Source organism: Ipomoea nil, unplaced genomic scaffold (assembly GCF_001879475.1).
Source record: "Ipomoea nil cultivar Tokyo-kokei standard unplaced genomic scaffold, Asagao_1.1 scaffold3321, whole genome shotgun sequence".
Lineage (NCBI taxonomy): Eukaryota > Viridiplantae > Streptophyta > Magnoliopsida > Solanales > Convolvulaceae > Ipomoea > Ipomoea nil.
The window spans coordinates 1,999,587-2,025,375 of record NW_017619749.1 but is presented as its reverse complement, the minus strand read 5'-3'; the positions used below and the strand labels follow the sequence as shown (position 1 = coordinate 2,025,375).

Genomic DNA, 25,789 nt, shown 5'->3' with positions numbered 1-25,789 from the left:
TTAGTGCGATAAGTTCAATTCCTAAAGGAGTTCTTCCTTCGTATATAAAGTTGGTTCGTGAAGGAGTGTGAACATTTTCTCTGGTGAAGCAACTGCAGAATTTCCTTCTGCATTGGAAACAGCAAGAGGGGGGAGTGAGTTTTATTTTGTCACTCCAATTTAATATCTTGATGTCCTGGTTTTTGTTGTTGTTGCATATATTAATTTCTGTGCGAAATGTGGTTTCTGCAGATCTTAGAAGACGCTATGGGTCTGGGGTAAACTGTAATGACAATTGCTCTAATACTTGCTAGGCCGGGCAAGGGTATCCCTGATAATCAAGAACTTGCTGAGGACATGCCTATTACTTAGCATTCTAGGAACAGAAGGATTAAAGGTGGCACTCTCATTGTTTGTCCTATGGCATTACTTGGTCAATGGAAGGTGTGTCACTTCATTGTTCGTCCTATGGCATTACTTGGTCAATGGAAGGTGTGGCACTTCATTGTTCGTCCTATGGCATTACTTGGTCAATGGAAGGTGAGTTTATTAGTCTGTAGCCCCTTTCTTGCTTAATGTCAATATGAAAATGTGTCTGATATTGATTATAATTCTCATAACAGGATGAACTTGAAGCCCATTCAAAGCCAGATAGCATTTCTGTTTTTGTTCATTATGGTGGGGAAAGAAGTAATGACCCTAGAGTGATAGTAAAAACAGATGTGGTCTTGACAACCTATGGTCTTCTAACTGCTGCATATAAGGCTGTAAGTAATCCAGCCTTTTTCAGATCAGTATCAATGTTTTTCCCATGAGCTTGAAAGTGTGTTTATTCTGTTCATTTGGTTCTATGTGCATTAACCAGGTTTTAACTGTGATTTAGGATGCGGAGAGTAGCATATTCCATGAAGTTGATTGGCATCGAATTGAACTGGATGAAGCACTCACCATAAAATCCGTGAGAACTGTGAGTGCTTAGGCTGCATTCACATTGTCTGCACATTGCAGGTGGTGTCTCACTGGTATTCTACTTCAGGTATGTTTCCTCATCTAAGTTCCCATTTATCATATTTCCTAAAAAAATGAGGCTTTCATAAGACCGTCTCATTTGATAGAAATCTGATTTATGTTAATGATGTCCTCACTAATTGCTGCAGAATAATTTGCAAGATCTTTACAGCCTTCTGTGTTTCTTGCATGTTGAGCCATGGTGCAATTGGGCATGTTATGTTTTCTATATTACTAACTGTATATATACATGCTAATAAGTTTAACTGAATTACTTAAATGTTTGCTATCTTTTAGGTGGAATAAGTTAATACAGAGACCTTATGAGAATGGTGATCAGAGAGCATTGAAACTGATCAAGGCAATTCTTAGGCCTAAACCCTAAACCCTAAACGCATGGTATGTTTTCTATATTACTAACTGTATATATACATGCTAATAAGTTTAACTGTATTACTTAAATGTTTGCTATCTTTTAGGTGGAATAAGTTAATTCAGAGACCTTATGAGAATGGTGATCAGAGAGCATTGAAACTGATCAAGGCAATTCTTAGGCCATTAATGCTTAGGAGAACAAAGGAAACAAATGACAAGGAAGGGAGGTAGTGTTCTTCACAACTTTGCAAACATTCTTGAGTTGCTACTCAGACTGAGACAGTGTTGCAACCATTGCAACCATCCTTTTCTTGTGAGGAGGTGAAATGCCATTAGAGCTTTACTGTGCATGTGTCTATAATGATATATACTCTGATCTCTAAAACAGTTTATTTCCCCTAAATCTGCAGCCGGGCCCAATGTAGACTAATATGCAAACAAGCTTGCCCAAAAGATTTTTGAAACAAACCCTGATTTGGATACGGTTGCACAAAAGTATGTTAGGAACAAACCCTGATTTGGGCTATACTGATATGGTAGGAACCTAATTTTTATGCCATAATACCATTTACTTGGTTTCCTCGTTCACATCAAATATAGGAGGTTCAAAGTCTCGCCAAGAAAGCAGCAGAAACTGTTGTTACTGTAATTGATGAGAAAGGTATCGAGTTTTTGCTGTCGGAGGTTCTTAAAGGAGTTGGAGATATTCATGCATGATTTATTGTTTTACATAATGATAATGTTGCCTTTCTTTCTTTGTATTGTATTCCTTAGCTAACACTATTTAAGTGTTTTTCTTCCAGGATTTAATCAGACAAAGTTCTGCATACTTAGAGTGATTCAGATTCAGCTACCGTGACAGTATTATTTTGATTCATTGCATGACATTAATACAATGCACTTCAATGTACTTGTTTATCTTACTGTGCTCCTTTACAGATTGCTTGGGAAGCATTGTCTAGTGTGATAAGTTCAGTTCCTAAAGGAGTTCTTCCTTTGTATATAAAGTTGGTTCGTGATGTATTCAAACATGCAGGGAGGACCAGTTCTAATACCTGGTTTTTGCCTCCGGAAAGCTCTTCAACCTGTGCTTCCTTTTTTCCTCCAGGTATTCCTGCTTATCTTTTGTTTGTGAACTTAAAGTATACATTGAAAGAATCTCTTCATTTGTTTTGACTTGTCCAAATAAGGTCCTTCAACCCGTTTCTTCTCAGGAGACTTGAAGTCTGATGTTGAGAAAGGTCTTCCTCCCAAGAAGGAAACTATCGTCAAGGTTGGTATGTCCCAGATGCAGAAGCAATATTATCAAGCTTTGTTGCAAAAAGATCTAGAAGTTGTTAATTCTGGTGGAGAGCGAAAGCATCTTCTAAATATTGCCATGCAATTGCCGAAATGCTGCAATCATCCATCTGTTTCAAGGTGCTGAACCAGGACCTCCTTATACTACGGGGAGAGCATCTGATAGAGAATGCTGGTAATGTTTCAATGTATCTATATTTGGGTAGACTGTTGATCTTACAGTTGATTGATAAAGCTGTTGCTTTCCTTTATTTATTGTAGGCAAAATGGTTCTTCTGGTTAAGCTGCTTCCAAAACTAAAGGACACGCGTTCAAGGGTGTTAATATTTTCACAGGTCTTCAGATCTATAAATGATATTATTGTTCCCTTCTATAAACTTTTGTGCCGTGGTATTGACCGAGCAATTTCCTCTTATCTTGTAATGCAGATGACCAGACTTTTAGACATTTTTGAAGACTACTTAATGTACCGTGGTCATCAATAATCAATATTGACGGATTGACGGAAATACTGGTGGGGAGGATCGTGATGCTTCCATTGAAGCCTTTAACAAGCCAGGATGTGAGAAATTTGCAACCATGGTGGTTGCTTCGTCTCTTCTCACTATGGATCTGGTATTCACTAATTTAGATTTTAGAGTGTGCCTTTTCTTTCTTATGTTTAATTTTGATCCTTTTTTTTTCCCTCACTCTGTGTGCTTGTATATAATATGTTATGGAGTTCCATATTTGTCTAGTTTTGTTCTATATCTCTTTATTTGTTGTTCTGGAATCTGTGTAATAAGTTTCTTATCAATTATTGATTCACAGGAACACATATGAAAATTATTACATCTGAAACTCCAAATTTTTCTCAATAAAATCAAGCTATAAGGAGGCAAAAACTTGAAGAGGGGAAAGCTAGACAGGTGAGAGTCATTTATTGACTAAATTTTTTTACCTTAATTAAGTGTATCATTTTTCACATATTTTTATTATGATCTCCTCAATTTGTTCTCAGTTTTGCTTATATCCTTAGCATCAGACCCCAATCTTTGCTCCATAAAACAAGACCTAGGAAATTTACCGGCAACTAGTTCACTTCAACTGCTGAAACACGTACAGAAGACAGAAAGGTTAGTATGCATTTTTATGTCTTGCATTTCATTTATGGACATTAATTTCTGAATCTAATACGTGGTGAAAATTTCTATTTCAGATTTGTGTTCGAGAACCAGCAGCCCCATTTATTCTAATGGCAGAAATGATGAAGAAGTTCGAATCTAGTACAAGGGAGATGTCAATGCCACGCTTGAATTGTACCATGTCACTTATAAATACAAATAACTTGCTTAAAAGTTCCATTATTTTTCTAGTACATTTTCTTTAAAAATTTAAACTATTTTTTAGGATGGTATGGCTGGAATCAGTGCAGAGGAATCCTAAGCTTACACTGACAAGGCCCAAGGAACCTGAACTTGAAATATCTCAACGTTACCGCGCAGTAAAACTTAAGAGCTCAGCTGATTTGGAAGAAGAAATGATGGCAAAATTTCCCAAGTTTAAGGCTCGCCCTCTAAATAAGAAGGTACCTCCATTTTGAGTGAACGCATTATTTTCCTGAGTGTATACATCTTGCCGTAGTTTAAGAAGACTGCTTTAGTTTTCATGTGCTTTTTGTTTATTCCATGTGTTAATTTCATTTTTATTTTATTTTTCTACTTTTTATCCCAACTTCCCTTCTCATTTGTGCATGTGTATCTTTCTCTTTTTTTCCTTTTTCTTCATTGTCTGTTTTATTCGGTGTCTTCTACTTCAAAATTTTCGTTCTTCCTCTTTTCGCCTTTCTCCTCATTTCATAATCTACTACTCTAACTCTCTTTTTCTTCTCCTTTTCGTTCTAATATTTATCATGTTCTTTCTTTTTATTCTAATCCCCCTTTTTTTGTTCTTAATTTTCTTCTTCTCTTTCCCATCTTCCTTAATCGTTTCTCTCTTTCTTTCCTTCTTTTTCCTTAATGTTCTCCATCCTTTCTTACTCACCAACTCGAATTTCCATCCCTTCTCGTTTTTTCTTTGTTGACCTTCTCTATCTCCGTCTATATATATATATATATATATATATATATATATATATTCTGCAAACTCTTTCTCGCTCTTTTCGTTTTTTGGTTATCTTCCCCTTCTTTCTCCTTTTATATATTCCTCCATTCGTTTTCTCTCTCTTATCCTCATCCACCTTCTTTCTCTTTATTCTTTTCATTAAAGTGTAATGTTTATCTTCATCATTCATTCTTTCTCTTTAATCTCTCCATTTTGACACTCATTCTTCATTTTCCATATTCCTTCAACTTCTCTTTTTCTTTGTCTTTTCTTCCTATTTTTCTTATTGCTCTTTCTCCTCGTTTTTTTAATCTACTGCTGCTCTCTTTTTCTTCTCCTCCTTGTCCTTGTATTAATTCGCTTTCTTCTTACTCTCATTTTCTTCTTTTTTTCCTTTTTTTTTTTTTAATTTCATGTTCTCCATCCTTCCCTAAAATAATTCTCATACTTCTTTTCCCTTCCTCTCATGTTCTCATAACTTTTATAATTCCCTCTTTCTATTATTATCCTCGTCACCTTTCTTTATCTTCTTTTAGTTCATTCCTTATTGTTATCTATACATCCTTTTCATCCCTATTTTTTCCTTCCACCTATCTTCCCATTTCATTTTTCTTTATCTACTATTTCTTCTTCTCATCTTTCTCTTTTTTATTACACATTATTCTCTATGTCCCTTTTTCTAATTTTCCTTATACTTTTTCTTCTTTATGTTTTCCCCTTTTATCTTTAATTTTTATCCTCTCCTTTCCTTCTCATTATCCAAAGTCTCTTCGTCTTTTTATTAATCTTCTCTTTCCTTCTCCTTCCATCTCTTATTTGTCTTGTTATTTTTCAGCTTTCTACCTCTTGTCCTCATCTAAATTCCCTTCTAGTTGTGCATGTTTATCTTTCACGTGGTGTGAGGTATTATTTTTTCCCATCTTGTCCTCGTATTCATTCTCTTTCTTCTTTTGTCTTCATGTTCTCCATCCTTTCTTTAAATAATGCTCATACTTTTTTTCCATTCATTACTCTTATACTTCTTTTGATTATTATTCTCATCCTCCTTCTTTATCTTCTTTTAGTTCATTCCTTATTAATCTTCCCATCTTTTTCATTATTTCACCCCTATTTTTCTTCCTTCCACCTTTCTTCCATTTCATTCTTCTTTGTCTACTCCTATTTTTTCTTCTCCTCTTTCTCTTTTTCGTTCACGTTATTCTATATCCTGATTCTTTCTTATTTTCTTCCTATTTTTTCTTTTCCTTTTCCCCTTCTATTATTCTATTTATCTTGGATTTTTTTCACCACTTTTCCTTCTCATTCTCCAAATTTTCTTAACTCTCATTCTCATTCCATCTCTCATTCTCCTTCCATCTCTTTTTCTCTTCCCATTCTCCTTCCATCTCTTATTCCGTCCTGTTATTTTTCTTTTTATCTCTCATCTAACTTCCCTTCTCATTTGTGCATGTTTCTCTCTTTTCAGTTTGACTCTCGTTTCTCTTCCTCTCGTTTTCTTTTTCTTTTTTCTTCATCGTCTCATTTTTCATTATCTTTTACTTCAAAATTTTCATTATTCTTCTTTTCGCCTCTCTACCCATTTCTTAATATATTTCTCTACTCTCTTTTTCTTCTCCTTTTCGTTCTAATATTCGTCATGTTCTTTCTTTTTATTCTAACCTTCCTTTTTCTATTCTTAATTTTCTTCTTCTCTTTCCCATCTTCCGTATCCGTTTCTCTATTTCATTCCTTCTTTTTCCTTCATGTTTTCCATTCTTTCTTACTCACTCTCATTCCCATCCCTTCTCGTTTTTTTCTTTGTTGACCCCCTCTCTCTCTCTCTCTCTCTCTCTCTCTCTATGTATGTGTATATTATCATCTCTTTTCCTTCTTATTCTCCAAACTCCTTTTCTCACTCTCTCGTCTTTTTTCTTTCTCCTTTTATCCTCTTCCTTTCACTTTCTACCTCTTATCCTCATCCACCTTCTTATTTTTCTTCTCTTTATTCTTTTCATTGAAGTGTAGTTTTTATCTTTTTCTCTGTTTTGACCCTCATTCTTCATTTTCCATATTCCTTCATCTTCTCTTTTCTGTTTGTCTACTGCTACTCTTTTTTTCTTCTCTTGTTCTCATATTCATTCTCTTTCTTCTTATTATACCCACTCTTTCTCTTCTTCCTTTTCTTCTTGTTCTTGTTCTTCTTCTTCTTCTCTTTCTCATCTCAGTCACATTTTCTTCCTTTTTTTCCCTTCATTACTCTCATAATTCTTATTTTTTCTTCGTTTCTTTTTCCCCATTTATATATCTTTTATTTTTATCCTGTCCTTTCCTTTTCATCCTCCAAGTTCTCTTTATTCTTTTCTAAAGTGTTTTTTTATGTTCTCCATCCTTTCTTACTCACCAACCTCTAATTTCCATCCCTTCTCGGTTTTTCTTTGTTGAACTTCTCTCTCTATCTATCTCCGTCTATATTTTATCTTCCCTTTCCTTCTCCTTTTATATCTTCCTCCATTCGTTTTCTCTCTCTTATCCTCATCCACCTTCTTTCTCTTTATTCTTTTCATTAAAGTGTAATGTTTATCTTTCTCTCCATTTTGACACTCATTCTTCATTTTCCATATTCCTTCAATTTCTCTTTTTCTTTGTCTTTTCTTCCTATTTTTCTTATTGCTCTTTCTCGTTTTTTTTTTTTTATCTACTGCTGCTCTCTTTTTCTTCTCCTCCTTGTCATTGTATTAATTCCCTTTCTTCTTACTTCTTTATCTTCTTCTTTTTCTTCTCTTTTTCATCTTCCTCTCATTTTCTTCCTTTTTTCCCTTTTTTTCTTTCATGTTCTCCATCCTTCCCTAAAATAATTCTCATACTTCTTTTCCCTTCCTCTCATGTTCTCATAATTTTTATAATTCTCTCTTACTATTATTTTCCTTGCCACCTTTCCTTATCTCCTTTTAGTTCATTCCTTATTGTCATCTATTCATCCTTTTCATCCCTATTTTTTCCTTCCACCTATCTTCCCGTTTCATTTTTCTTTTATCTACTCTTTCTTCTTCTCATCTTTCTCTTTTTTATTACGCATTATTCTCTGTCTTTGTTCTTCCTTTTATTTATTTATTTATTTATTTATTTTCGTTATATTTTTTCTTCCTTTTGTTTTCCCCTTCTATTTTTCCACCTTTCCCCTTTTATCATTAATTTTTATCCTCTCCTTTCCTCATTCTCCAAAGTCTCTTCGTCTTTTTATTAATCTTCCCTTTCCTTCTCCTTCCATCTCTTATTTGTCTTGTTATTTTTCAGTTTTCTACCTCTTGTCCTCATCTAAATTCCCTTCTAGTTGTGCATGTTTATCTTTCTCATGGTGTGAGGTATTATTTTTCTCCATCTTGTCCTCGTATTCATTCTCTTTCTTCTTTTGTCTTCATGTTCTCCATCCTTAGTTCTTGTTCTTGTTCTTGTTCTTCTTCTCTTTCTCATTTCATTCACATCTTCTTCCTTTTTTCCCTTCATTACTCTCATAATTCTTATTTTTTCTTCATTTCTTTTTCCCCATTTATGTATCTTTAATTTTTATCTTGTCCTTCTCATCCTCCAAGTTCTATTTGTCTTTTTGTTAATCTCCTCTTTCCTTCTCTTTCAATCTCTTATTCGTGTTGTTATTTTTAAGCTTTCTACGCCTTTTCCTCATCTACACTCCCTTCTCATTTGTCCGTGTTTATCTTTCTCATGGTGTGAGGTATTATTCTTCCCCTTCTTGTCCTCATATTTATTCTCTTTCTTCATTTCCTGATTTATTATAACTTGGCAGTATGAATTTCTTGCTTGCAGTGGAGTATTCTCCATCGATAATTGGAATGGATGTTTCCCATGGCATTTTCAGGTAATTCATTCTTTTCACACAAATGGTATAACCAGCCTGTCACAGTATGTGAAGCCACTATTTACTAACTGGAATGGAGATATGGTTAATTTATTAATTTCAGCTTTGTGTTTACCTTTGTGAATTTGTCTCTGTTCTTTATGCTTTGAAATAAATCTTGAATGCATGTATATATAGGATTTCACAATTGGTCTGATTCTTAATTCTGTAACATGGGCACCAATCCACTGGAATTTGCATAATATAATAAGCCTTAACTTTTGAGCCATGTATAAGGATTGTTGATAGGAAGATGTGACTCTCTCCTGAAGGAGTGTGGACATTTTCTCTGGTGAAGCAACTGCAGAATTTCCTTCTGCATTGGAAACAGCAAGAGGGGGAATGAGTTTTATTTGTTACTCCAATTTAATATCTTGATCTCCTGGTTTTTGTTGTTGTTGCATATATTAATTTCTCTGCGAAAGGTGGTTTCTGCAGATCTTAGAAGATGCTATGGGCCTGGGGAAAACTGTAATGACAATTGCTCAAATACTTGCTAGGCCGGGCAAGGGTATCCCTGAGGATAGGTGAGGACATGCCTATTACTCAGCATTCTAGGAACAGAAGGATTAAAGGTGGCACTCATTGTTTGTCCTATGGCATTACTTGGTCAATGGAAGGTGTGGCACTCTCATTGTTCGTTCTATGGTATTACTTGGTCAATGGAAGATGAGTTTATTAGTCTGTAGCCCCTTTCTTGCTTAATGTCAATATGAAAATGTGACTGATATTGATTGTAATTCTCTTAACAGGATGAACGTGAAGCCCATTCAATGCCAGATAGCATTTCTGTTTTTGTTCATTATGGTGGGGACAGAAGTAATGACCCAAGAGTGATAGTGGAACCAGATGTGGTCTTGACAACCTATGGTCTTCTAACTGCTGCATATAAGGCTGTAAGGAATCCAGCCTTTTTCAGATCAGTATCAATGTTTTTCCCATGAGCTTGAAAGTGTGTTTAACTGTTTATTCTGTTCATTTGGTTCTATGTGCATTAACCAGTGAACTGTGATTTAGGAGTAGCATATTCCATGAAGTTGATTGGCATCGAATTGTACTGGATGAAGCACACACCATAAAATCCTGGAGAACTGTGAGTGCTAGGGCTGCATTCGCATTGTCTGCACATTGCAGGTGGTGTCTCACTGGTACTCCACTTCAGGTATGTTTCCTCATCTAAGTTCCCATTTATCATATTTCCTAAAAAAATGAGGCTTTCATAAGACCGTCTCATTGGATAGAAATCTGATTATGTTAATGATGTCCTCACTAATTGCTGCAGAATAATTTGCAAGATCTTTACAGCCTTCAGTGTTTCTTGCATGCCATGGTGCAATTGGGCATGGTATGTCTTCTATATTACTAACTGTGTATATATACATGCTAATAAGTTTAACTGAATTACTTAAATGTTTGCTATCTTTTAGGTGGAATCAATTAATACAGAGAGCTTATGAGAATGGTGATCAGAGAGCATTGGAACTGATCAAGGCAATTCTTAGGCCATTAATGCTTAGGAGAACAAAGGAAACAAAGGACAAGGAAGGGAGGTAGTTCATTGTCTTTTTTTCTAGTTTTCTTTTAAACTCAAAGTTTACTTGAGAAGCAGCAGCTTATTGATGTCTTGTTCCTTTGAATTAGGCCAATTCTTGTCCTGCCACCAACTGACATCCAAGTCATTGAGTGTGAACAGTCGGAAGAAGAGCGTGATTTCTATGATGCCCTCTACAAGAAATCTAAAGTAACTAAGTAAGATTTGCTGCCCCAGCAAGTTTGTCTGGTTTACCATTTTCTCATGCTCTTTAAATACCCCTCCAAGAAAGCTCTGATTTGTGTGTGTGTTAAGTAACTGCATTTTCAAGGGTTCTTTCAGATTATTCAGACATGTGGTTCGAAATCTGATATGCATTTTTGGGACTGGGAACTAACAGTTTCTTGTTGATGAATCAGGTCCAGTTTAACGAATTTGTAGCACAAGGCAAAGTTCTTCGCAACTTTGCAAACATTCTTGAGTTGCTACTCAGACTGAGACAGTGTTGCAACCATCCTTTTCTTGTGATGAGGTCTATGATGAATTATACTCTGATCTCTAAAACAGTTTATTTCCCCTAAATCTGCAGCCAGGCCGATGTAGACGAATATGCAAACAAGCTTGCCCAGAAGATTCTTGAAACAAACCCTGATTTGGACAAGGTTGCACAAAAGTTTGTTGAAACGAACCCTGATTCTGCCTCTCAGAAGGTGCCTACTTGAGTCTGCAGATGATCCTGTGCTTACACCTCGTGCACACACAATATGCAGATTATGTCTGTTATCAAGCTTGCGAATTCCATCTTCTGGAATGTGTCCAATCTGTTGTCAATTGTTAAATAGAAACAAGCTGGACAAGTAAAGCAAATAAATTCAGAATTGATGTTAAAAAGCACACACCTCGTGCACACACAATGTGCAGATTATGTCTGTTATCAAGCTTGCGAAATCCATCTTCTGGAATGTGTGTTAAATAGAAACAAGCTGGATCACTTGTCCTAAAGCAAATAAATTCAGAATTGATGTTAAGAAGCACTGAAGGAGTCTTCAAAGGTCACAGAACTGATGGATTGCTTGCAACGTATACGCGATTCAGGGTCTGGTAAAAAAAGCATTGTTTTGATCCTTGGCTTGACTCACTGCAGCTGTAAATAAGGATAAGCTACTGCAGGTGCTGAGATGGTTTTCAGTTCCAAGGATAACACAATCACAGATGAAGATATGGATAGGTTCATTGCTAAAGGAGAAGAGGCTACAACTGAGCTTGATGCCAAGATGAAGAAGTTTACAAAAGATGCTATCAAGTTTACGATGGATGACCATATGTTATCTTTTCTCTCTCTCTGGGATAATCTAGATCTCATTTTATGCAGCTGCTGATATCTATGACTTTGATGATGAAAAGGTTAGTTGTCTATGATCTTTCGTTTTTTGGGGTTCTTTTTCTGAAGCTGCCATTTCTGATATTTTACTTTGTTGCTGATGAAGGATGAAAATAAGGTTGATTTTAAGAAGATTGCCAGTGAAAATTGGATTGAGCCACCAAGAAGAAGCGAAAGCGCAAGTATGCTAATTGCCAGCTGACTAATAAAATTATCTTTTTGTTGAATGATTTTTGACAATTCTCTTTGTCAATACTTACTCGGAGTCGGAATATTTCAAGCAACAGAATGGTCCTGCAAGACCCAAAGAGCCTCGAATTCCTCACATGCCTCAGTTGTAAGCACCTACCTGTGATATGTTATTTTAGATTATTTTATCTACTTGGACCATAGGTTTCTGTTGCATATTGAATGTTGTTCATATCAAACAAACTCAACTCAACTATGGCTTAACTCCAATCCAGTTTGGCACCCCCTAGATTGCACTTCTAATGTATTTCTATAATCTGTTCTTTCTCCTAAGCCCTTCTATTTTTATCATTGATATACAATATTGTTATAATTTAAGATTGGGCCATGGTCACTCAACTGGGCTATAATGTACATGGGCCAAACCACACTAAAAGATTGAATCCAACCAATTAGCTAGTCTAACCCATGGCCTTATAAACCCATATGTTCTCTCTTATTTTATAGATGTGGGACTCTTAACAAATATCTTTGTTTTGGGCCTTGTGGCTAAATCCCCTGTTTTATTACCCTTACCCTTGTTTCCTTGTATTTTTTTCTGATCTGCCAAAAGTGAAGTTGAATGAATTTCTTATTGTTTATCTACTATTTCTCTTTATTCTTACTTTTTTCTTTTGAATTCCTCTCCCCTTTTCTTATAAATACCTTACTGCACTTTTCAAATACAAAATATTTGCTCTCACATTTGATCTTTCTTTTGTTATTTCCTTTTTACATTCATCAGGAGGATGCACCTGATCTTGTTTCGAGGCTTCTAGATAAATTATGAAGAATGACAAATATGGGGAGCACTGAGGAACAGCTTTTGGACTTGCAGGGGTTAAGGGTTTCAAAATTTCCTGCATTAAGAAATATGGTATCATTACAACCTTGCGTGAAGTATTTCTAGACAGGTCAGTAGTTTTTTCCAGTATTGATTTGTTCTTACATTAAGTTTTGATTTTTCCTGAAATTAAGTTTTGATTTTTCCTGACATTAAGTTTTGATTTTTCCTTCTTATTCTCCAAACTCCTTTTCTCACACTTTCTCCTTTTATCGTCTTCCTTTCACTTTCTATCTCTTATCCTCATCAACCTTCTTATTTTTCTTCTTTTTCTCCGTTTTGACCCTCATTCTTCATTTTCCATATTCCTTCATCTTCTCTTTTCTGTTTGTCTACTGCTACTCTTTTTTTCTTCTCTTGTTCTCATATTCATTCTCTTTCTTCTTATTATACCCACTCTTTCTATTCTATTCTTCTTGTTCTTGTTCTTCTTCTTCTCTTTCTCATTTCATTCACATTCATATGTGTATATGGTTTTCGGTTCTTTTTGAGACTCGTTTATGGTTTGGCAACCATGTATATTCCTAGCTCTTGCTATGCAAGTTGTTTGCAGGACTGTTCGATCAAGTGCACTCACAACTAGGATTGATCCTTTGGTTAGTGATCTTTTATCTGCTTTACAGGTGACATACTTCATCTTATGTTTTTTTTTTCTTCTCTTTTCTTTGGTTTTAACCTTCAAAATCTAATATTGTGGTGATATGGGCATCAGGATTCAGATGTTTCTCTCATTAAAAATTAAAAATACTAGGTGGCTGTAATTTTTTTTTTAAAAGAAGAAAAGAAATACTACAAAATAAAATACTGTTCCAGATGGTGGGCAAAACAGAAAAGCTTCTCTTTTTCGCTAAATGCCCGACTGAATCAGTGGTTCTATCAAAATGGTAATTTCAAGCATTGCCATTTGGGTGTTCTCTCGATTCATTTTCTGGCGAATTGGTTGATGGTTTTGTTTGGGCTTGAAAAGGGCAGATTTGATTCATTCTGCTTCAAAACTTGCAAGGATAGACTCGTTTGGCCAAGTATTACCCCCCCCCCCCCCCCCCCCACCCCCCCTCTCGAGGAATCTGTGAAGCACAAAGTCGAACACGTGTTCTTGCTATGATATCCCGATACATTTGATCATTAACACTGAGTCGCTGAGTTTTAACATTCGATCTGGAAGGTTCATCGGTTGCTTGTGAATAGAGACCCCAAATTCTCCAACTTTGTGGAGCTGAGAGTGTTAAAACTTTTTCTTTTTCACAGATCATTCTATTGCCGCATGTAAAACTTCATGCAATGATAAGACCTGTGCTGTGTGTTCTATTCCCTTCTTAGTTAAGATGCCATTGATTCCTTAACCTGCACTGCCAAAGATGCTCTGATTGAATACTGACTCTGTTGATTGTGGTGAAGAGCAGAATGAGAAGGAAATAGTTATGATGAAATATGAGATAATTGTTTCTCACCTGCTAGTTCTCTTCCACAGTTCCACTAACAAATCCAAGAAGGAGATGAGAGTGAATTTATTGGTCCTGCGGGATTGTGTAGTTGATGTTTTCCTTGTCAGTTCCGAACACACAAGATTATCTACAGGAGGTATGCTGGGCTATTTTTCTCGCTATGTTGAAATGACGGACAACGAGTTGGCTTATTTGGAGTGCATCCACTTGTTTGTGGAGATACTGGATCACTTTTTTAGATTTGGTTTTTAACTTTCACAAGGTATGGTTTGTCATCTTTCTCGTTGTGAATCTCTGTATTTTCTTTTATTTCTAGTGTATTCGCCTTGTGTATGCTGCATTGTAATTTATACTTCTGATTGATTGTTTTCCTATGAAGGTATATCTAATCTTAGATGAATTCGTGCTCGCTGGGGAGCTCCAAAAAACAAGTCAGAAGGTGAGAGTAATCGCGAGAAGAAGGATTTTTCTTGTGCCTTGTGTACTTTGCATAGATTTTGCAGAAAAAAATGGATGTTTGATTTCTTCTGAAACTGCAGGCTATCATAGAGAGGTTGAATGAATTGGAGAAGTTGGAGTGAAGATTGATGATCCATGATGGCCAACATCCATATTCCGAAGTATTCACCTTTTTCATTTGCTCCCCTTTGATCTTTCTGAACATTTAGGATTATCCCTGGAAAACATGAAACGTGAAACATTTGTCTCGTCAAAGATTGTTTGTGCCTTTCCTGTATGAAAAATTTCTTACTGCTTTCCTGAATGATAGCAATTGATGAGATTGTTCCGACACTTCTGCATGCTCTGGAGGACGATCAAACCCTGATACTGCTCTGGATGGTTTAAAACAGATTTTAAGGTTGAAAACCATTTGCAAATTGAGCACCTTTTCTGGTTTTTAAAATGTATTTGATGCTTCTTTCAGTATCAAACCCTGATACTGCTCTGGATGGTTTAAAACAGATTTTAAGGTTGAAAACCATTTGCAAATGTGTATTTTCTTACATATCTGCCTGAGCACCTTTTCTGATTTTTAAAATGTATTGGATGCTTCTTTCAGTGTCAGGACCAGTGCGGTGCTGCCTCATATCCTTCCCAAGCTTGTTCACCTTCCCCTTTCGTAAGTATTGTGTCTGCTTATTATAGCTTTTTGTATAGAGTAGTATTTCTTTATTATTCACAATGATCTTTGGTTTTATATCCAGTGCCTTCAATGCACATGTCAGTGGAGCACAAGAATCATCTTGGTAGCCATAATATGCACTTTTCACTTTGCAGGTCTATCTAGAGAGAACTCGGAGAAAACCTGAAATTGATGGGACAAAAACTTACAGGTTTAAAAATAATTTTCAAGTGTGCTCTTTAGTTGCTGGTTGGATCGGCAGACAAGGGGATAGCATTGGCTTTACATTCTGTGGCTGATGTTCTTGGAACCAAAGATCTTCCTGTTGTTATGACTATCCTAATATCACTAACGCTGGTAATCTTTTATTTTGTTGTTATATACAAGGTTTACATGTTTGCTATGGAGTTGGCATCTTAATGTGCTCCTTCCTGTTGAACGGGCTATGTATTATAATTACATGCTTTACGCTTGTTCTTTATGCTTACCATGCTCTCTCTCTCTCTCTTTGAAATACTATGGGAAATCTGGTTGATTCATTTAAGTTTATAGGTGTCAATATTCTTTTGTAGGCTTACTTCATTTATTTTTTGCCCTAAAAAGAATCTCTTCATTTGTATACCAAATTTTCTAATATTTAATAATTATAGCAGAGAAATTCTTCCAAGAATTATTATATGTAAGGAACTAAGTATAATCTATTAATTATACATAAAGATTGTTTTTATTATTGCTGTTGTTTTTGGAATCTGTTTCGCATTATTACAAGCATTGGTAACAAGTATTAAGAATGCAAGATTGTTGAGCTTTGATTGCATGGTTGTGTGAATTTCCTTTATTATCTGTAGGGTGGAGCTGAGAGTGTTAGAAGTTTTACCAACTTTGTGGAGCTGAGAGTGTTAGAACTTCTTTTTTTTCACAAATTGTTCTATTGCCTCATGTAAAACTTTTCATGCAATGATAAGATCTGTGCTGTGTGTTCTATTCCTTAAACTGTACTGCCAAAGATGCTCTGATTGAATACTGACTCTGTTGATTGTGGTGAAGAGCGGAATGTGAAGGAAATAGTTAATTGTTTCTCACCTGCTAGTTCTCTTCCACAGTTCTACTAACTAATCCAGGAAGGAGATGAGATAAAACATACTGTTAATCCCCGAGGGTGTTGTTTTGAAGACACTTTTACAGAGAGTGAATTCTTTGGTCCTGCGGGATTGTAATGGCTTGTAGTTGATGTTTCCTTGTCAGTTCCGAGCACACAAGATAATCTACAGGTGGTATGCTGGGCTATTTTTCTCGCTCTGTGTTGATATGACGGACAACGAGTTGGTTTATTTGGAGTGCATCCACTCGTTTGTGGAGATACTGGATCACTTCTTTAGTAATGTTTGCGAGTTAGATTTGGTTTTTAACTTTCACAAGGTATGGTTTGTCAGTCTTTCTCATTGTGAATCTCTGTATTTTCTTTTACTTCTAGTGTATTTACCTTTTGTATGCTGCATTGTTTTCCTATGAAGGTATATCTAATCTTAGATGAATTCGTTCTCGCTGGGGAGCTCCAAGAAACAAGTAAGAAGGTGAGAGTAATCGCAAGACCCCTTATCCTTGTTGTGGTGAAATGTACTTTGCATAGATTTTTTAGAAAAAATGGATGTTTGATTTCATCTGGAACTGCAGGCTATCATAGAGAGGTTGAATGAATTGGAGAAGTTGGAGTGAAGATTGATGATCCATGATGGCCAACCTTCATCCATATTCCAAAGTATGCACCTTTTTCATTTGCTCCCCTTTGATCTTTCTGAACATTTAGGATTATGCCTGCTTCTGTTTGAGACTTTGAATCTCTAGAATTTCTTTCGATTTTACGCGTAAAGAAGATGGATTGAGTGTTCATGTCATAGGATTGAAGAAGACATTGTGATAGCTAGGTCATTTCCTCCCCCTATTCATGATTCAGTTTGCTTCTGAACTTTAGATAGAGAGTGTTTTCATGTGAGAGTGCTTTATATCCAGTGCCTTCAATGCACATGCTTTGGGAGCTTTAGCAGAGGTTGCTGGACCTGGTCTTGATGTCCACCTTGGTACCATCCTTCATGCTTTACTCACTGCAATGGGCTATACTGATATTCAGGCATGATTTATTGTTTTACATAATGATTATGTGACTTTCTTTTCTTTTTATTCCATTCTTTAGCTAACACTATTTAAGTTTTATTCTTCCAGGCTTCAATCGGACAAAGTTCTGCATGCTTAATTGGATATTTATCCAAAACCAGTGATCTATATCTTGTTGATGAGGCTCCAAATGTGATATCGACCCTGATTCAGATTCAGCTACCGTGATGGTATTAAAAATTCATTGCATGACATTTATACACCGCACTTCAATGTACTAGTTTATCTTGCCATGCTCTTTTACAGGTTGCTTAGGGAGCATCGTCTAGTGTGATAAGATCAGTTCCTAGAGAAGTTCTTCCTTTGTATATAAAGTTGGTTCTGATGCAGTATATCTTGTTGATGAGGCTCCAAATGTGATATCCACCCTGATTCAGATTCAGCTACCGTGATGGTATTATTTTGATTCATTGCATGACATTTATACACCGCACTTCAATGTACTAGTTTATCTTGCCATGCTCTTTTACAGGTTGCTTAGGGAGCATCGTCTAGTGTGATAAGATCAGTTCCTAGAGAAGTTCTTCCTGTGTATATAAAGTTGGTTCTGATGCAGTATCAACTTCCAGGGATAAAGAACGTAGGAATAAAAAGGTAAAGGAGTGTGCATTTTACTCCAAATGGTGGTACAATCTGTTTATTTTTTATGCTTCCTGTTGATTTGCGAACATGCAGGGAGTACCAGTTCTAATACCTGGTTTTTGCCTCCGGAAATCTCTGCAACCTGTGCTTCCTATTTTCTTCCAGGTATTCCTGCTTATCTTTTGTTTGTGAACTTAAAGTTTACATTGGAAGAATCTATTCATTTGTATACCATTATTACAAGCATTGGCCACAAGTATTAAGACTGCAAGATTGTTGAGCTTTGATTGCATGGTAATGTGAATTTCCTCTATTATCTGTAGGGGGTCTTATAAGTGGATCTTCTAAATTAAGAGAGCAAGCAGCTTTGGGCCTTGGAGAGTTAATTGAAGTGACAAGTGATCAAGCATTAAAGGAGTTTGTCATTCCAATCACAGGGTATGAGCTGTTACTATAGTTCTACACATTGCTAGTTTTGACTGAGACTATTAAAAGGATTGCAACCAACAAAATAAGCTATACGTAGACATTACGTTGCCTATATATGGTATGCAGTGAACTATGCCCTTTATTAGTGTATCAACTATAAAACAGTCCTCTACTTGTCTGAACCTTTGGGTCACCAGTGTAACGCCATTCTAGATTATTGCTTGTTCATGAATTGTTATTTGGTGTAGGTCGTTCATTCGTATAATAGGGGACAGATTCCCATGGAAAGTTAAAAGTTCAATTCTCTCAACTTTGAGCATCATAATATGGAAGGGTGGGTTGGCCCTAAAGCCTTTTCTTCCCCAGCTTCAAACAACATTTGTTAAGTGTTTGCAGGATATTACAAGGTTAGCTTTTAATACTTATGGTTTTCAGTTCTTTTTGAGACTCGTTTATTCTGTTCGGTTCGATACTACGATGTATGTATATTCCTAGCTCATGCTATGCAAGTTATTTGCAGGACTGTTCAATCAAGTGCTGCTGTTGCCCTTGGTAAACTAAGTGCACTCACAACTAGGATTGATCCTTTGGTTAGTGATCTTTTATCTGCTTTACAGGTGACATACTTCTTCTTATGCTTTTTTCTTTTCTTTGGTTTTAACTTTCAAAATCTAATATTGTGGTGATATGGGCAGCAGGCTTCAGATGTTGGAATTCATGAGGATATTTCTTCCCCAGCTTCAAACGACATTTGTTAAGTGTTTGCAGGATAATATAAGGTTAAGGTTAGATTCTAATACTTATGGTTTTTCGGTTCATCTTGAGACTCATTTAGTATGTTTGGTTCGGTACTACGATGTATATTCCTAGCTCATGCTATGCAAGTTGTTTGCAGGACTGTTCGATCAAGTGCTGCTCTTGCCCTTGGTAAACTAAGTGCACTCACAACTAGGATTGGTAAGATCTTTGTTAGGTTCTAATACCTGGTTTTTGCCCCCGGAAAGCTCTTCAACCTGTGCTTCCTATGTTCCTCCAGGTATTCCTGCTTATCCTTTGTTTGTGAACTTAAAATATAAATTGATAGAATCTCTTCATTTGTATACCAAATTTTCTAATATTCAATAATTATAGCATAGAAATTCTTCCAAGAATTATTATATTTGCACTTTAGATGGTATATTCGATTATTCTCTTAATGTTTGATATCATTTTCTACCTTCTAAATCTTCAGAAGCTGCAAAGGCAGAGGAAGCTAAAGATGAGGTTGAGATGGATGGATTTCAAAGTGATGATGATGACGATGAGTCTGATAGCGAAATGGCAGATGATGATGAGGGGTTGAGATGAAGCTATGATCCGAGGATAAGCTGAAAGGTTAGTATGCATTTTTATGTCTTGCATTTCATTTGTGGACATTAATTTCTGAATCTAATACATGGTGAAAATCTCTATTTCAGATTTATGTTCGAGAACGAGCAGCCCCATTTATTTCAATGGCAGAAATGATGAGGAAGTTTGAATCTAGTAGATGTCAATGCCACGCATGAATTGTTCCATGTTACATGTAAATACAAATAACTTGCTTAAAAATGACAAGGCCAAAGGATCCTGAACTTGAAGCAGCTCAACGTTACTGTCGTATAAAGCTTATGAGCTCAGCTCAGCTCATAATCTACTACTCTAACTCTATTTTTCTTTTCCTTTTCGTTCTAATATTTATCAATTTCTTTCTTTTTATTCTATCCCCCCATCTTAATTTTCTTCTTCTCTTTCCCATCTTCCTTATTCGTTTCTCTCTTTCTTTTCTTCTTTTTCCTTCATGTTCTCCATCCTTTCTCACTCACCCACTCTAATTCCCATCCCTTCTCGTTTTTTCTTTGTTGACCTTCTCTCTCTCTCTCTCTCTCTCTCTCAAGAAGTGACTCCCGACGGGGAAGCAATTTGGTATGTTTTGCTCCATCTGCATAGTATTCTACTGTTGTTTTGGGCATTATGATTCTTATTAAACCCTGATACTGCTCTGGATGGTTTAAAACAGATTTTAAGGTTGAAAACCATTTGAAATGTGTATTTTCTTACATATTTGCCTGGGCACCTTTTCTGATTTTTAAAATGTATTGGATGCTTCTTTCAGTGTCAGGACTAGTGCTGTGCTGCCTCATATCCTTCCCAAGGTTCTTTCAGTGTCAGGACCAGTGTTGTGCTGCCTCATATCCTTCCTAAGCTTGTTCACCTTCCCCTTTCGTAAGTATTGTGTCTGCACATGCACATGCACATGCACATGTCAGTGGAGCACAAGAATCATCTTGGTAGCCATTATATGCATTTTTCACTTTTCAGGTCTATATAGATAGAACTCAGTGAAAACCTGAAATTGATGGGACAAAAACATAGAAGATAGTGCACCTAAGCTCATCGAAGTTCCATTCCAGAACTGCAAAGGACAGGTCGATCACTGGGTTGAGCCATATCTCAGAATCTCAATTGAATGTCTGCATCGAAGTGAAACACCATACTTGAAGTGCCTCCTGATCCAAGTGGTAAGATACTTAAATATTTCTCTGTATTCATTTGTTTCCCTTGTTTTTTTTTTTTTTTTTTTTTTTTTTGTGAAGTGGTTCCCAGTCTATAAAACATGGAGATTATGTGTGTATTGTTCCTTTGCATGATTAGAAAACTTATTTGATCTAACAAGTAATATTGTGATTTGAACTCATTTCTTTGCCTTTGTTCCTGTTGAGGAGGCATAGGTCACATTGCATGTAAATGAGTTCAAATTTCAATGAAAGGTTGTGAGTGCACTTGCAGTTCTGCATATACCTGATATATGAGCCCCATCTTTAAATGATACATGAAGTCTACTGTATTAAAACAAAATAATTACTGGATACTTTATTTTTTAGTGGATCTACTTTTTGCTATATTTTCCCCTACAGATTCACACGTTCTGTGTTTGTGTCCTTTTCCTGTGAAATAACTTCTAAATTTGTTTCTTATTGACAGATTGCTGATGCTCTTTACTATAACCCTTCATTTACGCTGAGCATACTGCTTTGTGTTGCTACAGAGATCTTCAATCTTTGGTTCCATATGCTACAACAAACTAAAAAAAGTGAAGCTCGAGCTAATTCTAAAAGGTAGCAATATGTTGGTCTTGTAGTTCTTGTGCAGAGATGTAAAAGGCATAAGAAAAACAAAGCTAAGGAAAGTGATGGGTTTCTAATTCTTACCATGTTGGTATTGCAGGGAGCATGAGAAGAAGGTTTGCTGCTTGGGCTTGACATCATTGCTCAGTCTTCCTGCTGATCAAATGCCAGCAGCAACCTTAGAGGGCATTTTTAAGGCCATTCTTGACCTCCTTGTATGCACAACGAGCAACTTGCTGGTAAGTAACTATTTTAATTTTTTTTTTTCCTATGTTCTTCCCATACTGGTTTTTCTATTTGTTTCATTTGCACTTTAGATGGTATATTCTCTTAATGTTTGATATCATTTTCTACCTTCTAAATCTTCAGAAGCTGCAAAGGCAGAGGAAGCTGAAGATGAGGTTGAGATGGATGGATTTCAAAGTGATGATGATGACGATGAATCTGATAGAGAAATGGCAGATGATGATGAGGATGGAGATGAAGCTATGATCTGATGATAAGCAGAAAGGTTAGTATGCATTTTTTATGTCTTGCATTTCATTTGTGGACATTAATTTCTGAATCTAATACATGGTGAAAATCTCTATTTCAGATTTATGTTCGAGAACGAGCAGCCCCATTTATTTCAATGGCAGAAATGATGAGGAAGTTTGAATCCAAGTCAGATGTCAATGCTACACATGAATTGTTCCATGTCACATGTAAATACAAATAACTTGCTTAAAAGTTTTATTGTTTTTCTAGTACGCTTTCTTTAAAAATTTGAACTATTTTTCAGGTTGGTATGGCTGGATCAGTGCAGAGGAAGCCTAAGCTTACACTGACAAGGCCTAAGGATCCTGAACTTGAAACAGCTCAACGTTACTGTCCAATAAAAGTTTATGAGCTCAGCTCAGCTCATAATCTATTACTCTAATTCTATTTTTCTTTTCCTTTTCGTTCTAATATTTATCAATTTCTTTCTTTTTATTCTATCCCCCCTTTTCTCATCTTAATTTTGTTCTTCTCTTTCCCATCTTCCTTGATCGTTTCTCTCTTTCTTTCCTTCTTTTTCCTTCCTATTCTCCATCCTTTTGTACTCATCCACTCTAATTCCCATCCCTTCTCGATTTTTCTTTGTTGACCTTCTCTCTCTCTCTCTCTCTCAAGAAGTGACTCCCGACGGGGAAGTAATTTGGTATGTTTTGCTCCATCTGCATAGTATTCTACTGTTGTTTTGGGCGTTATGATTCTTATTACATTTAGCTAACTTCTCAGGGATCTAGTGACAAGCCGTCAGCTGTTCATGGTTCTGTTTCTGCTGTAATATCAATTCTCAAGGATCCTGTAAGAAGCTGTCCTCACTTCAAGGTTTGCTCCACTCTGTGAATATTAACTTTGTTTATACAATTTGGTTTGTCTCAATTAAGTTTCACTGACAAAGCCAACGTAGTTTCACTGATTGCTAAGATTATTTAACGGGAGCATGCACCCCTCAGCCACCAAAAATAACTTCTCAAAAAACAGCCCAACAAACTGATGCTAAGAAGCACCAGACAGCTAAAAAAAAATAGCAAGTATGATCAGGAACCCCTCTGCATTAAAGTCAGCAACCCAAAAAAATAGTGTCATCAAATATGCTTGCATGGTATGCACTCTTGGTTTACCAAATTATTATTCCTAAATTTAAGTCCTCCATGTGTACTTGAAATTAAAAATAATGCATATAACTTTAATTTATATTATGTATCTAATTCACAATTTTCTTTAACTATATCAGAATTTGATTGTTGGAGGAGCAGATACGACCTCGATCATGCTAACATGGGCTCAAGAAGAACTAGACATTGTAGTTGGCGAGGAAAGAAAGGTAAATGAATCAGATATCAAGAACTTGGTGTATCTTCAAGCTATTGTGAAAGAAACATTTAGGATGTACCCAGCTCCACTAGGAGGCCCAAGAATGTTCATAAAAGATTGCATCGTATCTAGTTTTCATGTTCCAAAAGACACTTGGTTGTTCTTAACTTGTGGAAACTCCAACGAGATCCACAAGTTTGGTCTAGCCCTCACGAATTTAAACCTGAGAGGTTTATTAATAGTCATAAGGACCTTGATGTTTTGGGACAAGATTTTGAGTTGATCCCACTCTTCCTCGTACTGGTCACTCTTGACAAATTCTTCCAAATCAACCATATTAGAAGCGGAAAACATAGAAAGGAAAATGATGAAAGGAATTAAAAGGCAAACAATTAGAAGAAAAATGTGCAAGAACATTTGGTCTCACAAATCATCTTGTTGAAATGTCAGGGACTCGGGGAGAGATATGAACATTAACGGGGTGTTTGGTTGGGATGAAGGAATTATGAAGGAAAACACCTTGTGCTCAGATGGCATGTAGTGACCTCTCTTATGTTGGGGGTCATGAGATCGAAGTAATAATTATTAAGAGTATCTTTGTCATTTCACCTATTTTTTGCTTTTGGTAAATTGTAATTTCCTCCAAGCATAATGTCTTGCAATGGAATAAAGTAGGAAAAGAATTACAACATCATTAACATAAATCAGATTTCTATCAAATGAGACGGTCTTATGAAAGCCTCATTTTTTTAGGAAATATATGATATATTTCACAGATCATCCGTTGGTCGCCAATAGAGACCCCAAATTCACCAACTTTGTGGAGATGAGTGTGTTAAAACTTTTTTTATTATTTTTTTATTTTTTATTCACAGATCATTCTATTGCCTCATGTAAATGTTCATGCAATGATAAGTTCTGTGCAGTGTGTTCTATTCCCTTCAAAGTGTAATACTTTATGCTAAATTCAAGCTTTAGCTCATATGTGCATATGAGGATAAGAGGCCATTGATTCCTTAATCTGTACTGCCAAAGGTGCAATGATTGAATATTGACTCTGATGTTGATTGTGGTGAAGAGTGGAAGGAGAAGGAAATAGTTAAGATGAAATATGAGACAATTGTTTCTCACGTGCTACTTCTCTTCCACAGTTTCACTAACTAATGCAAGAAGCAGATGAGAGAAAACATACTGTTAAACCCCGAGGCCATCGTTTTGAAGACTCTTTTACAGAGTATGAGAGTGAATTCTTTGGTCCTGCAGGGTTGTAATGGCTTGTAGTTGATGTTTTCTCTTTTATTTCTACTGTTTCCCCTTGTGTATGCAGGCAGCATTGTAATTTATACTTCTGATTGATTGTTTTCCTATGATGGTATATCTAATCTGTTCTCGCTGGGGAGATCCAAGAAACAAGTAAGAAGGTGAGAGTAATCGCGTTTCTCATGCCTGATCCTTGTTCTAGTGAAGTGTACTTTGCATAGTTTTTGCAGAAAAATGGATGTCTGATATTTTCTTATGAAACTGCAGGCTATCATAGGGAGGTTTAATGAATTTGAGAAGTTGGAGTGAAGATTGATGATCCATGATGGCCAACCTTCATCCATATTCCAAAGTATGCACCTTTTCATTTGCTCCCTTTTGATCTTTCTGAACATTTAGGATTGATTATGCCTGCTTCTTTTGAGACTTTGAATCTCTAGAATTTCTTTCGATTTTACGCGTAAAGAAGATGGAGTGTTCATGACATAGGATTGAAGAAGACATCGTGTCTGTCCTTTAGGTAGAGAGTGCTTTCATGTGAGAATGTTCAACTCCAATTTCATGGCTGCAAATTAAAGGTACTGAACATGAGAGTACAGCTACAACGAATTTATTGTTTTAATATAATAAAATGTGTGTGTATGTATATATATTTATGTGGTAGTAGACAAAAAAAAAATGTGGTAGTAGACAACTTTGTGCACAAGTCATATATATTTTCGGGCATTGATGAGAATATGCCCTATGTCTTTATATTTAGAGCATGATTGAAAGTAAAATATTGTGATAAGCTTTCTAGAAATCATCATTCCATATATTATATGATGAGTGTTCTGATTGGGATGATTTGTGTGCCATTTATCATTTTTCTCGTGATAATAATTATTTGTTTTAGGCCAACAAAATGTTGAATTTATCGCATATCTTATAAATGAAAATTATTTTGCTATGGTTTCGATCATAAAAAAAAAAAGTAATTATGCTCGTTTTGGTGCATGCTATGTTTAAGTATCATATGGAGAAAATTGGATGTGAATCATGATATCCTACTACAACATTTTTTTAATTAAATATTTTCTTTGTTTTATTAAATAAGCAAATGAATATATCATCACACTTGGTTGAATTCAAGACAAATGATGAAATGAATAATGTCACCACACATGCAATA

General features: G+C 35.9%; 3 protein-coding genes, 2 long non-coding RNA genes and 1 pseudogene across 11 annotated transcripts; all 6 read left to right on the top strand.

Moving 5' to 3' along the window:
* The first annotated feature begins 216 nt into the window (after positions 1-216).
* On the top strand, positions 217-11,411 carry LOC109169789 (annotated as a pseudogene).
* Positions 9,029-9,749, top strand: LOC109170171. Its single transcript, XR_002052372.1, has 3 exons — positions 9,029-9,210; positions 9,388-9,531; positions 9,659-9,749. It is a non-coding gene; the product is annotated as an uncharacterized LOC109170171 (long non-coding RNA).
* Positions 11,412-11,436: 25 nt separating the features above from the next.
* Positions 11,437-11,724, top strand: LOC109170170. Its single transcript, XR_002052371.1, has 3 exons — positions 11,437-11,448; positions 11,539-11,570; positions 11,654-11,724. It is a non-coding gene; the product is annotated as an uncharacterized LOC109170170 (long non-coding RNA).
* A 2,890-nt stretch (positions 11,725-14,614) lies between these two features.
* Positions 14,615-17,208, top strand: LOC109170166 (AP-2 complex subunit sigma-like). The gene is made up of 8 exons (XM_019319156.1): positions 14,615-14,684; positions 14,834-14,923; positions 15,125-15,184; positions 15,343-15,544; positions 16,433-16,606; positions 16,702-16,761; positions 16,862-16,902; positions 17,144-17,208. Exons 4-8 carry the CDS (start codon positions 15,518-15,520, stop codon positions 17,157-17,159), a joined length of 318 nt encoding a protein of 105 aa, XP_019174701.1. The 5' UTR covers positions 14,615-14,684; positions 14,834-14,923; positions 15,125-15,184; positions 15,343-15,517; the 3' UTR covers positions 17,160-17,208.
* Positions 17,209-17,979: 771 nt separating this feature from the next.
* On the top strand, positions 17,980-20,133 carry LOC109169787 (eIF-2-alpha kinase activator GCN1-like). The gene is made up of 6 exons (XM_019318679.1): positions 17,980-18,106; positions 18,265-18,379; positions 18,619-18,777; positions 18,891-18,987; positions 19,602-19,744; positions 19,828-20,133. Exons 1-5 carry the CDS (start codon positions 17,980-17,982, stop codon positions 19,710-19,712), a joined length of 609 nt encoding a protein of 202 aa, XP_019174224.1. The 3' UTR covers positions 19,713-19,744; positions 19,828-20,133.
* A 1,927-nt stretch (positions 20,134-22,060) lies between these two features.
* On the top strand, positions 22,061-25,286 carry LOC109170162 (cytochrome P450 82A1-like). 7 transcript variants are annotated; one of them, XR_002052366.1, is made up of 7 exons: positions 22,518-22,696; positions 22,777-22,869; positions 22,952-23,146; positions 23,279-23,368; positions 24,510-24,779; positions 24,886-24,970; positions 25,139-25,286. XR_002052366.1 is itself a non-coding variant. In XM_019319153.1 (5 exons), exons 2-5 carry the CDS (start codon positions 22,401-22,403, stop codon positions 23,639-23,641), a joined length of 507 nt encoding a protein of 168 aa, XP_019174698.1. In that variant the 5' UTR covers positions 22,061-22,220; positions 22,298-22,400; the 3' UTR covers positions 23,642-24,060. The 7 variants fall into 7 exon arrangements, 1 of the variants encoding a protein (XP_019174698.1); XR_002052365.1 differs by having other exon boundaries at positions 25,044-25,286; XR_002052364.1 differs by having other exon boundaries at positions 22,969-23,146; positions 24,886-25,286.
* Positions 25,287-25,789: the final 503 nt, after the last annotated feature.

Excerpts from the sequence above, each read along its gene's own strand:
- LOC109170162 (XM_019319153.1), top strand. The coding sequence starts at position 22,401 with ATGAGCTCAGCTCAGCTCATAATCTA. Across the intron at positions 22,427-22,671 it reads TCAGCTCAGCTCATAATCTA|TGACTCCCGACGGGGAAGTA; the intron begins TTACTCTAATTC and ends TCTCTCAAGAAG. Across the intron at positions 22,697-22,776 it reads CCCGACGGGGAAGTAATTTG|GGATCTAGTGACAAGCCGTC; the intron begins GTATGTTTTGCT and ends CTAACTTCTCAG.
- LOC109170166 (XM_019319156.1), top strand. The coding sequence starts at position 15,518 with ATGACTATCCTAATATCACTAACGCTG. Across the intron at positions 15,545-16,432 it reads TCCTAATATCACTAACGCTG|TTCCGAGCACACAAGATAAT; the intron begins GTAATCTTTTAT and ends TTTCCTTGTCAG. Across the intron at positions 16,607-16,701 it reads TGGTTTTTAACTTTCACAAG|GTATATCTAATCTTAGATGA; the intron begins GTATGGTTTGTC and ends TTTCCTATGAAG.
- LOC109169787 (XM_019318679.1), top strand. The coding sequence starts at position 17,980 with ATGGTGGTACAATCTGTTTATTTTTTATGCTTCCTGTTGATTTGCGAA. Across the intron at positions 18,107-18,264 it reads TGCTTCCTATTTTCTTCCAG|GGGGTCTTATAAGTGGATCT; the intron begins GTATTCCTGCTT and ends TATTATCTGTAG. Across the intron at positions 18,988-19,601 it reads ATCTTTTATCTGCTTTACAG|AAGCTGCAAAGGCAGAGGAA; the intron begins GTGACATACTTC and ends CTAAATCTTCAG.